The sequence below is a fragment of the Mustela nivalis genome (genome assembly GCF_964662115.1).
Source record: "Mustela nivalis genome assembly, chromosome: 11".
Classification (NCBI taxonomy): Eukaryota; Metazoa; Chordata; class Mammalia; order Carnivora; family Mustelidae; genus Mustela; species Mustela nivalis.
Window position 1 is genome coordinate 82,319,548 of NC_139030.1, and position 13,003 is coordinate 82,332,550.

At 41.9% G+C, this 13,003-nt stretch overlaps 1 protein-coding gene across 3 annotated transcripts in view; it reads right to left on the reverse strand.

Moving 5' to 3' along the window:
- Positions 1-13,003, reverse strand: part of ACSL3 (acyl-CoA synthetase long chain family member 3) — a 68,969-nt gene that overhangs the window by 29,619 nt on the left and 26,347 nt on the right. For all 3 annotated transcript variants that reach the window (XM_082690414.1, XM_082690413.1, XM_082690412.1), the window contains one exon: positions 1,141-1,557. In XM_082690414.1, the coding sequence (XP_082546540.1) occupies positions 1,141-1,518 (378 nt within the window). In that variant the 5' untranslated portion in view covers positions 1,519-1,557. The remainder of the gene's footprint in view (positions 1-1,140; positions 1,558-13,003) is intronic.

Consider the following 13,003-nt stretch of genomic DNA (forward strand, 5'->3'; position numbering starts at 1 on the left):
TACCACAACTGTTCTACTTACACGTGTGTGTGTGTGTGATGTATACATACATTCAGTTTATCCTCTCAACAACTCTGAGAGCTGGCATTTGCTAAGGAGTGTGGAGCAAGACAACCTAGGTTCCAGTCCTGGCTTTACTGCTTCTAGCTGGAACGTCAGTGCCTCTGTGGCCATCATCCTCAAACAACAGTAACACGAACTCATTGGGCTACTTTAAGTCTTAAATAAGCTGGTACATATAAAGAACTTAAAACTGCCTGGCTCATAAGAAATGCTAATAAATATCAGCATTAATCATCATCTTCATATGACAGATAAAGAAACTGACACAAATTTGTTAAATAAGTAACTTTTTTCAAAGTCACACAGCCAGTAGGTGGCAAAGCTGAGATCCAAACCCATAGTCTGGATCTGGAATTCAGGTTCTTAACCCCTATGTTATACTGCCTCTAAGGGTATCTTACCCCGTTTCAAACCAACAATGGCAGGTGCTACTATCTATACTGGTGAAGAGAAATCCTTAAAAAACCATGCAGCTGCCACTACCGAAGCACCAACACATTAAGCACCCAATGGAACCTACATTAAAACCAGAAAAAACAGGGCGCCTGGGTGGCTCAGTGGGTTAGCCTCCACCTTTGGCTCCGGTCATGATCCTAGGGTCCTGGGATAGAGCCCCATATCAGGCTCTCTGCTCAGCAGGGAGCCTGCTTCCTCCTTCTCTCTCTCTCTCTCTCTCTCTTTCTTTCTGCCTGCCTCTCTGCCTCCTGTGATCTCGGTCAAATTAATCTTTTTTAAAAAATAAATAAAACCAGAAAAACCCAGAACCATCTCAAGCACACACAAGTGCTTGTAGTACCAACAGGGAATAAAGTTTCAGACCCAAAACTGCTCAAGACAGTCTATTCAAGCTGTGGTCGACATTTAGGCTCAGTGGGCATTCTGGCCAGTCTGAAAATTCAGAACAAATCCATGCGGGAGAGTACAGGAGATCAGAACACGGTCCTCTGCCCACCCTGGCAGACTGCTTTTCCTGCCACATCAGCCACATGGGACGGCAGCAGGCTGTCCTGTCCCTTGCCACCACTTCTGAGAGAACCTTTCACTCAGAAAGACAAAGGCAATGAAATATCACCTTACCTTTTTAAAAATTTTTCCATTTGGTTGTACTTCATCTTCCTCATTTAAAATTTCACGTGTTCCCAAGAGTCTTTTGTCCTTAAATTTGTTTTTTGCATACATAAAAACTTTATCTAGTGTATCACATCCAGGGTATAATACTGAAGCCAAACCATCCAAACTGTTAATTGATCTGTATGCAGACTCAGGTTTTGAATTTACAGGTTTTGCTTTAATTTTGTTTGCTTTTTCTTGTCTTGTCTCAAACAAAAGATAATATGGGATGTATGTTAAAACAGTATAAAGTGACATCAGAAAATGTATGAAATACAGAAGAATGGGATTGATGGTCTGTTTTAGCTTCATGGTAGATGGTTTTGAAGACACGTGGTTATTCATAAGTGCTCAAAAAAAGTGGAATTAACGGATTTCCAGAATCTAGAAGGAAGGGGGAAAAAAAGGTATTAGTTCAAAATCATTTTAAAATAACTGTAAAGAAAAAAATCTTCATTTTAGATATGCAAATGATATATTTTTCCCCAATCAAGCAGCAGCTGGTACTGGCCTCCAGCAAAGTCCAGTCCACTCCCAATATGGCTGGGTGAGTCTCTTACAACTATCAGCAATGGAAATTACCACAGAGAAGTTTCTACATCATTCTGTAAACAGGTGATTTTTCCAACCTAACTCCAAGTGTCCACAACACTTGGAGGGGTGAGAAGAGAGCAAGCCAGAAGACGAGAATCAAGGCCAAAAATGTACTAATTTCCTGCTCATCCCTCAGGGATGGCAAGTGCTTTGCAGACACACCATTCTCCTTCCTCATGGCCCTGGCTACCTGCTCAATAATTACTGCATTCTTTCCCAGTGGGCTCCACGCTCTTGCTCTAGGTGGCAACAAGCAACTGGTGCTGGCAAAAAACATAGAATTCACTTCCCAAAGTGGTATTTTTCAGTTTGGCAGGCTAAACTTGTGAAGCAAGAATGCAGTAAACTCTGACCATTTTTACTTTGCATTCATCAGATTTACTGACAATCTCCTATGTGTTACATCCTACTCTAAGTACAGGAACTACAACAGTGAACAACAGTCTCTGTCCCTTCCCTCTGGGAGCCTAAAATTCACTGGGGGAGGAAGACGCACAAACGTACATATAAAGGCACACCCAGTGATGGTAAATCCTCAGAGGAGAAGTGAACCCAGGAAAGGGAAACAAAGTGAATGGGCGAGGCCAGAGAGGCTAGTAGTACAAGGGTGGTCCACAGGAGTCTCTCCAGCCAGGGCTATCTGAGCAGAGACTACCAAAAAGAGGGACAGTGGGCCATGTGCCTTTCTGGGGGAAAACTGAGCACTCCAGGCAGAGGAAACAGCCTCTGTGTGGTAGGTACATAATATCATTTACAAAATATATATATATATACCCTGCTAATTATTCCATCCAGCTCCAAATCCAGGGTTATGATTTCTAGTATTCTCATCTCCTACCCCCAACTCCATAGTGGAGAAGTTCTATTAAATTCACATGTGGCCAAAAAATGTGAGGAAACATGAGGAAGCTCTCTACTGCAGACACAGCAGGCCAAGAATAATACCAGGCACCTGTTAGGTTATGAGAAGCTGAGGCAGGGACTAACTGCAGAGAGAGAGAAGCTCCACACAGAGAAGACCAGAGGCAACAGTGCAGGCCAGGGCCCCACTCACAGAAAAAGACAAGCTGATGTCCATGCCCCTGGCTTTGGAACAACGGCACACAGGTTCTACACAGGCTGAAGCAGGCCATAAGCACAGAGAGCCTCTCAGCAATCCCTAAGTGGACTGACTTCAGTTAGAACAGAGAACAGGGAAGCTCAAGCTTCATGGCACTACAGAAAACAATGGAGACTTTGGTGATGAGCAATTAAGATGAGGCTGGTGGTTCCAGGATAGCAACAAGGAAGAGTAGACCAAACAGAAGTTTAACAGAATCAGGGAGAAGAGAATTGAAGAAGAGCTCTTCCAGAGTCAGGGCCACCAAGACTGGCCTCAAATAACCCCTACAAAGGCCATTTAACTGAATCACACCATGGGGCAATTTATGGCCCAAGGCTCTGTTTAACACAATAATGCAATCAGCTAGCTATCAGTGGAGAATAATTGCTGGGTGTGAACCAACAGAGACAGACTTAGCAGATTAACAAGATCAGAGAAAGAGATGGTTCAAGAGTGCTACTAAAACCGGCTGCCAGGGCACCTGGGTGGCTCAGGTCATGATCTCCGGGTCCTGGGATGGAGTCCCACATCGGGCTCTCTGCTCAGTGGGGAGACTGCTTCCCTTCCTCTCTCTCTCTGCCTGCCTCTCTGCCCACTTGTGATCTCTCTCTGTCAAATAAATAAATAAAATCTTAAAAAAAAAAAACGGCTGCCATCCCCTAAAGAGGGCCCTTCAAGGAAACCTTCAGTGTTCCCAAGGCAGTGCTCACTGAGGAGCAACATCAAAGGATGCACACTGGTAGGGCGGGGGGCGCCTAAAATGCCAGTCAAGTCACTAAAAAGACAAGCAAGCAACACAACAAGCCAGGGAAATGGGGAGGGAGCACTCAGCATTCAGAAATGCTATAAAAGATCTTAAATGTGCAGTTTACAACAAAAAATTAAGAGGCATGCAAATAAACAGGGAAGATCCAAACACAGGAAGAGAAAGCAGGCAACAGAAATTGTCCTTTAGAGGGCCCAAATGTCAGACGTGCACAAGACATCAAAGCAGCTATGAAAAACATGTTCAAAGAACTAAAGGAAATCATGCTTAAAAAATTAAAAGTCCAGCTGGTTAAGCATTTGCCTTCGGTTCAGGTCATGAATCCCAGGGGTCCTGGGATGGAGGCAATCAGGTAAGAGAAAAGTTGAGATAATCCTTTACTCCTAGGACTAAGGGGGCTAAAGTGTGTGACGGAAGTCAACAGCTGGGATTTCCAGCTCCTGATTGCCCAGCGGGTGGCAGCAGCTGCTGCTCCTCCAATCCTCCCAGTAACTGAAATCTTTAAATACAGTGCCGTGGTTTCTGTTATCTGAACCCTGGAGAATAAAGCCACGAACAGAGGAGTTGCTGTGAAAGAAGGCAAAAATGGTTTGGGTGCCTTCAACAGAGACAGAAATGCATCAGCAGTGGGATGGCCGGTGGAAAGGAGATGAATACAAGTCTTGAAAATGAGAAGTCTGAGATGCCGATGAGTCATCCAAATATATAAACTGTGAAGATTAAGAGGGACCAGAGCCAGAAGCACAAATTTTAGAGCCATACTCAGATGAAGGATGAGAATATAAGAAATCTCCAAAATCTGGGACGCCTGGGTGGCTGAGTTGGTTAAGCAGCTGCCTTCGGCTCAGGTCATGATCCCAGCGTCCTGGGATCGAGTCCCACATCGGGCTCCTTGCTCGGCAGGGAGCGTGCTTTTCCCTCTCCCTCTGCCTGCCACTCTGTCTGCCTGTGCTCGCGTGCTCTCTCTCTCTCTGACAAATAAAATCTTTAAAAAAAAAAAATCTCCAAAATCAAGTTCAAGAACAGAAAACTTTGGAAGAAAACCAAAGCCCAGACTGAGCATGAAAATCCCGGTGGCAAGACCAATAAAAGTTGAACCTGGAGAAGGCAGTGCTGTGAATGCCAAGGGTTGGGACAAGGACAAAGGGTTCAGAAACATCAGATGCAGCCTGCAGGTACCAGCCACATGCAATGAAGACATTTCATTGTTCCAAAAGCCTCTGAGAAGACTTCACCTTTTTCTAAAACAGAGTACAGAACAAACCTCTGGCCAACTGCATCCTATTAGCTGAAGCGGTTGTGGAAAATCTACAGAACTAAGAAATAGTCATGGTGCTCTATTATGTTGCCCATCTTACAGTGTCAGCTTTCAGAAAGCAAACCTGAACAATTAAATCTGTTCATCACTTCCTTCGCGACTTCTAGGTTTACAGTTCATGTTAAGACGGCCTCATCCATACCAGGGTTACACTAATGGTCTCCTGTATTTTTTCTAGTATTTGCATCATTTAGTTTTTTGTTTTGTTTTTTTTTTTTTTTATTTGGCACAGAGAGAAAGATCACAAGCAGGCAGAGAGAGAGGGAGAAGCAGGCTCCGCTGAGCAGAGAGCCCAATGCAGGGCTTGATCCCAGGATCCTGGGATCATGACCTGAGCCGAAGGCAGAGGCTTTAACCCACTGAGCCACCCAAGCGCCCCCAATGCAGGGCTTGATCCCAGGATCCTGGGATCATGACCTGAGCCGAAGGCAGAGGCTTTAACCCACTGAGCCACCCAAGCGCCCCCATCATTTAGATCTTTAATCACTATGGAATTTATTTTCCTATACTGCCTAAGGAAGAAAGCTTTTTTCTTCCAGATGAACTACCTGAACTGCTTATTAAATAAACCACCCTTTTCTCGATTAACCAAAATGTCATCTTCAACGTAAGTCCTTGTTCAGAACTGGATCTGTTTCTAGACACAATTCTGTACCTTGGTTGGACCTGTCTACTGCTTTGCCATGCCTCCAAATACAGTAGATTGACAGCAGTGCTTCTCAACTGTGATCCACAAGACCAATTATACCAGAATTACCTTTGTATTTAAATAGAAGACTCTTCAAACATCCTGTCCCCTCTTCCTTCCCTCCCCAATACCTATAAATTGAAAAACTCTAAATAGCAGACTAATTTTTTAAACAGCAACCACGTAAATTTTATGTACACTGTTTGAGAACTTCTATTTTTAGTATCTAGTAAGACTCCCACTACACATGTTCTTCAAAATTTTCTTATCAATTCTTACAGATTTATTCTTTTACATAAATTTTGAAGAGTTAACATTTGTCTGGCGAAACAAAGTGAAAATCAAAAGGAAAACAAGATTCAGGGAAAAAATACATAACAGGTGTTAGGAGCAGACAAGGAGAAAGAGCCACATGGGTATCCGGGAGAAGCGAAATTCCAGGCTGAGCCCAGGAAGGATGGGGGACAGGGAAAGAGGACGACGAGGAGGACAAAGAGGGCATTGTAGAAGAGTGGGGCCAGATCCCAAAGGGCCTGGGACCACTACGAGACTGTATTGACCTGAGTGAAATCACCTGTTACCATCAAAAGGCCAACTCTGGCTGCTGCAGGACCAAGGAGACCAACTGGGAGCCTTTGCAGGGAACAGATGTGAGATGACCAAGATGTAGACCAGAATGAAGATGAAGCAGTGAGAAGGGACCCTAATCTGACTCTGTACTGAAGGTACAGCCCTAGGAAGAGTAAGAAAGAAAGGGGGGTGCGAGGTGTTTGGCCTGAGATAATGAAACACCACTGAGCTGCATCACTAACTAACGAAAGAAGACTGCAGGAGGAACAGGTCTGAGCGAAGCACAGTTCAGTTTTGTTGAAAGCAACTCAGACAGTGATAGTATTTTTGGCCATGAGAGTGGCTGGCATGCCTAAGGGAGTGGGAAGTACAGAGAGCAGGTTCTGGGGCAGATCAAAATTGAGAGGCCTGGGGCATGACAAAAAGGGTCAGTGTCCACAAGAAAACCAGACGGGTAGAGTAAAAGGAGGAGGACACTGATCAGCTGTACACATTACCTAACAAGTCAGCAAAGATGAGGTCTAAAATGTGAATCAAAGCCTCAGTAGAGGGGCACCTGGGTGGCTCAGTGGGTTAAGCCGCTGCCTTCGGCTCAGGTCATGATCTCAGGGTCCTGGGATCGAGTCCCACATCGGGCTCTCTGCTCGGCAGGGTGCCTGCTTCCTCCTCTCTCTCTGCCTGCCTCTCTGCCTACTTGTGATCTCTCTCTGTCAAATAAATAAAATCTTTAAAAAAAAAAAAAAAAAAAGCCTCAGTAGAGGAGACTACACACTCATCAGGATGGCTACTAACAAAAACAACAAACAAACAAAATAACAGTCCTGGCAAGGATGCGGAGGTAGAGAAACTGGAACACTTAAAATTCTGCTGTTGGGAATGCGGCATGGTGCAGCAGCTACTGAAAACAATATGGAAGTTCATCAAAAAATTAAAAATTAAAAACGGATTACCGTATGATCCAAGCAAATGCACTTCTGGGTGTTATTTCCAAAGGAATTAAAAGCAGGGGCTCAAATAGGTATTCGTACACCCAGCTTCATAGCGAAGTTATTCACAACAGCCAAAAGGTGGAAGCAACCCAAATGTCCACTGGCAGGTGAACATGTGAACAAAATGTTGATAAAGACACACAATGGACTATTACTTAACCTTAAAAAGGAATGAAGTTCTAATAGTTCTGATACATGCTACAACATGCATGAATCTTGAAAACATGACACTAAATAAAATAAAGCAGACACAAAAGGACAAATAATACATAATTCCACTTACAAGAGATGCATAAAGAAACTGGACTGGATTGCCAGGGACTGAGGGGAAGGAGGGCTGGCAAGATGTGTTTAATGTGTATAGAGTTTGGAAGAGCAAGAAAGTTCTGCAGATGGATGATGGTGATGGTCCACAACAATGCCATGAACTGTACACTGAAAGATGATTACACTGGCAAATTCTGTTACATGTACTTTAATACAATAAAAAAAAAAAAAAGTGTGAGGGTCACTGCTGACCTCGAAAATAGCTATGATAAGGATCAAAGCCCAATTGGAATGTGCTTAGGAAAGGGGAAGAGCACTCTACAGAAGAACAGAGAAATGGATACTAGGACAGGACAAAGCAGATTCTTTGGTTTTCAAGATAAAAGACAGTGGGGCGCCTGTGTGGCTCAGTCAGTGAAGTCCGCCTTCAGCTCAGGTCATGATCCCAGGGTGCTGGGATCAAGCCCTGCATCGGGCTCCCTGCTCAGCCGGAACTCTGCTTCTCCCTCTCCCTCTCCTGCTTCCCCTGCTTGTGCTCCCCCACACTCTGTCAAATAAGTAAATAAATAAAATCTTTGTTGGCGGGGGGAGATAGTTACAGCTTGTCTGCATACTGATGGCTATAACCCAGTAGAGGAAAGAAAAAGATTATACAGAAGTGAGGGTGACACGCAGCACCCAAGTGAAGAGGATGGCTGTGCACAGGAACAGGGACACAGATGCATGTGGGTGGTACCAAGAGGCATTAGAAGATTCTTTTCTGAGTGCTTCTATTTTCTCAGGGTAATCGGAAGAAAAATCGCGGACTGAGAGAGGAAGAAAGGAAGGTATTAGAAAATTAAGTAGAAAGAAAGTATTAAGCAGTCATCTAGGAGAACAGGAAAACAGGGAAGGAGACAGTAGAATCACTTGACAGCTCCAAAGGCCCACCTGAAGGTGGAGTCCTAGATGTAAAGGAAGATCAAGTTGTGTGCTTCCCAGCCAAGTTCAACTGATGGAGCACAAATGGGAACCAGGCAGAGAAGTGGTTAATAAACCAAGGAGAGAGTTTTACCAGGCAAGTACCGAACAAAACATGGGGTAAGGGAGGAAAACAAGGGAACGAAGACTATTTCCATGACTGATCAGGGAGATTTAAGTTGAGGAAAGAAGGATGGCCCCATAAGGAAGGAAAGGTTTGTGAAAAGGAGATAGGATCAATGATGCAATCAGATCATGTGTGGTGACAGAACTGCAGATGTTGAGGTACTAAGAGTGAGTAAAATGGATCCACAGGAGGTAATGGTTTGAGAAGAATGCTTGAAATTGGTATGCAGAAGGTGGCATACAGTTAGTATTCACGGAGAGGTCCAGGTTGTAATGATGGAGGAACGGGTAGCAAAGGCAGACTGGAGTAGGACATCTTTTAGAGAAGTATTGAGGGATGTCTGGGTGTTCAGTCGGTTAAGCAGCTACCTTCAGCTCAGGTCATGATCTGAGAGTCCTAAAATCTAGCACCTACACCAGGCTCCCTGCTCCACGGGGAGTCTGCTTCTCCCTCCCCCTCTGCCAAATAAATCAATCTTTCAAACAAATCTTAAAAAAAAAAAATTAAAATTTAAAAAAAATTAAAAACTGTTGAGTGTTGAATTAAATCAAATAGGAAACAGAAATTAAGCAAGGGAATCTGTATGTTTCTTAGCTTGATACAAAACAGGCTTGGGGGGGGAACCCTAAATTTTTTTTTTTTTTTTTTTTTTTTGTTTGTTACCATACAGGTTTCTGGAGTAGATTCATCACTTACATACAACAAACAGCCAGCACTCATCACAACCAATGTCCTCAATGCCCATCACCCACCTAGGCCATCTCCCACCCACAACCCTCCATCAACCCTGTTTGTTCTGTATCCTTAGGAGTCACTTATGGCTTGTTTCCCTCCCTCCTTTTTCAGAAAAGGGGTTTGAAACATGCACACACAAAAACACATGCATAAATACACACATATACTAGTCTTGGGGCTGCCGCCAGTTACTACGAGACCTTGTCTAAGTCAATAAATTGTTAATTTTCTTATCATTAATGATGCTGGAATTCAAGTAAACCTATTTTAAGACTAAACTGTACTGATGCCAAGCACTCCCAGATCAATCTTGGGAGTACTGGCAATCATCAAATATTGAAGAAGTAAATGAGCAGAGGAACCCAGTTCTAGCCCTGTCGTCTATACAAAACACTCGTCTCCTTTGATGGGGGCGGGGGGAGGTAGGTAGTCAAGAATTGCCATGCTTTAAAACAAAACAAACAAACAACAGGAAGTTTTCTAAGGTCCATTTCCAAAATTCTAACATTTTCCAATCAATTCATTTTGAATCATGTGAATACACTATCTTAACAACAGCAAAAATACTTTTTAACATACAGTCGAAAGACAATATGGATGGTCTGTGAGAATATGCCAGGGTTTGATGGACTGATCCAACAAAGACAGAAGGGCTAATACCTGGGTTAAATTTCCTGTCAAGTTCAGAACTACTTCAAGCAAACCAACACAGAGACCCACACACGTTTTAATGCACTGAGCAAGGTATGTTTTCATATATTCATCCTGACCTCTTGCATCTCTAGCCATGTAAGAACAAGAGCCAAGTACTGCTAGATGGTACACTTATTTATGCAGATAAATGTATAAAGTCTAAGGTCTACACAAAAAAGCAGCTCAATCTTTTTACACACCAGAATGTCCCTTCACTCTTATTTGGGGCAGTCAGGCTTAACAAATAAAAACAGAAGATACCCAGTTAAACTTGAATTTCAAATAAACAATCAACAGATTTTAGTGTACATATATCCCAGGCAGTATCTGGAACATGTAGTAAAAAAATTATTTGGTTTTTATCTGAAATTCAGATTTAACTGACTGCCTTCTGTTGTATCTGGCAACCCTAATCCCATCCCCAGTCTACCACGAAGTGTGACAATTAATTAGGATGACAACCACTCTGAGTTGCCCCAGACTTTGGGGTTTCCCAAAACACAGGACCTTCCAGTACTAAAACCAGGAAGTTTTAGGCAAACCTGTCACCCCACAATTAACCATCTCATGGAACAGGCAAACAATTTACAGCCCGGATTCTACCACTAGTTAATTTTGATCTTTTGTTTATGAAATAACTTTTCTGTGCCTTATTTTTCCCATGTCTGTCATCATTTATCTAATCTGCAAAATTTAAAGTGAAGATAAAAATGGAATGCAGAAAAAAATAAAGGACTCTGGAAAATGCAAAGGCAATATAAGTGCTAGTTATTAGTATAGTTGGTTTAGGTACAAAGTTCTGGTTATGTGTAATTTCAAAGCAATTTTACTTACAGAGTTTAATTTACATACTTTATATAATCTACTGAAGGTACTATCTATCACCTGCAATACTAATTTGCATATAAAAACGTTCAATAGACTTGTTCCTTTTAGACAATAAGCTCTTGGTTTGATGTTGGCCCTCCCCACTTACTCATTATGTAACAGGGACATAACATTCCAGAGCTTCAAGTTCACTGTAGAACTGGGGAGATGGTAATAATAAGCCTCACAAAACTCCCTTTGGGAACAAAGAAAGCAGGTGAACACACTCTACATAAACTACAAAATACAATGCATGTGTTGGTAGCACTTTAAATTCACTTATGCCAAACTATGTATACCAATACCAGTATTTTTCTTTCATCATGATTATTTATACTCTCACTGATTCTGAAGATACTTAAGTCAAATGTATGCTCACTGAGACCCTAGGCCATGGAGCCAAACAGATGGAGTCTGACACTTAGTTCTACTACTTACTAAACGTCACCTTAGGTCAATTGATTTTCTAAGCCTCAATGTCCTCACCGGTAAATGTGAAGAGTGTAAAGACCACAAGGAGTACTCAGCAGCTAGCACGTGTGAAGAAGGGTGGTGTGTCTGCTTCACAGGAAGCACTCCAGCCTCAGCTGCGGGTTGCCATTACCGTTTCAGGCATTTAATATTCTAAAGGTTAGAAGAACCCAAAATCATAGATCCACCCATAAAATTCCTTACAGAATAATAATAAGTAAAGAGAATAAGGATACTTAGCACATCTTGCATTTGGAATTGGTGTGATTCCATTTAGCATCTCTAGTTCACTAGGAAACTTTGAGGATTTCTCTCCATGAGCTTCAGTTAGATGATGACAAATTTATTTTTGTTTAGGAAAACATTTATGAAGAATACTTTTTTCTCACAGCTAGTACTCCATACTAAACTTTAAATATCCTGGGATTTTATGACACAGAACTACTGGATCCCACTTTGTGGATCCTACCCAACACCTAAAGGTAAAGAACGCAATGTGTGATGTAATTCAGGACCAACTCTGTTTAACCAACTCAATTTACCAGACCTCCATACCCTTAAAAAAGAGTTGATCCTCAAAAGACTTCCCTAACTCTCAGGGGTTTTATAGTCTCATCTACTGCTAATAACCTCATGCCAAGACCCAGCAACACACAGGGGAGTCAGAAGTGGTTCTGTTGTCCATTCATCAATCCTATCATGTGGTAGATCCCCAAACACCCCCTACCCAGAAAACTCACACCACATGCATGGGCTCATGTTGCTTCACCTTCCTCATCTAAGGCAAAACCTATTACTATTCTTTCTACTCACTTTCCAAACCACGTAACTCCCCTTATTATATCCAAAAGAAGTGACATGGAATCCTCTATATAGAAGTGCAGCTTTTTATCCTAGAATTTTGTTTAAGGTTAATACATTGAAGGGAAATGAGGGGAATGGTATTTTCAGTCATCATTATACTATTCAAATGGTTGGGCAGAAAAACTAAACCTTAGGAGCCCTACTTCATAGCACTATTTTGACAAATTCATCAGTGTGTCCTATCCAGCCAAGAAGTAAATGCCCTAACTATATTGTAACAATACTGAATAGGACCATTTAACCCTCCGTAGTACTAATTCCTTACTTATTCCAATTATCTCCAAAATGTTCATGAGAGCCACCTATATAAATATTTCAGAACATGAACTATTCGATTATATAATGACATCAGCCTAGATGGTTGGTACTTGAAGGTCTTATTAGTAACTTGAACTCAATCCAGGTAAGTACTTTATTTAGTATTACATGAAACTAAACCTAGGAGAGTAGATTGGTTGATGGCTCAATTAACAACTTCACTTTTGAACTTAACTATTTTCTTCCCTACTTTAAAAACAGAAAATGAAATTAAAGAAAATTCAAAGGCCAGAGGCTAAATAATTGCAAACATATGAAATATGTCAGCAAAAGTAACATGCTTAAAATAAGAAAGAACACTTTTGAAGAGACAGTTCAGGTAAATTCAGTCTTTGAGAATGTAAAGGGATTAACATGTCAAAATTAAGATTTTCAGAATAACTTTAGGCTACACCATCTAAATCTATCCAATCTATATCTATACTTAATTTAAAGAATTTATAAATTATTCAGTAAGATTCCTTAGCTATTTCCTTATTTTTTCCTCAACCCTCCCCAGCC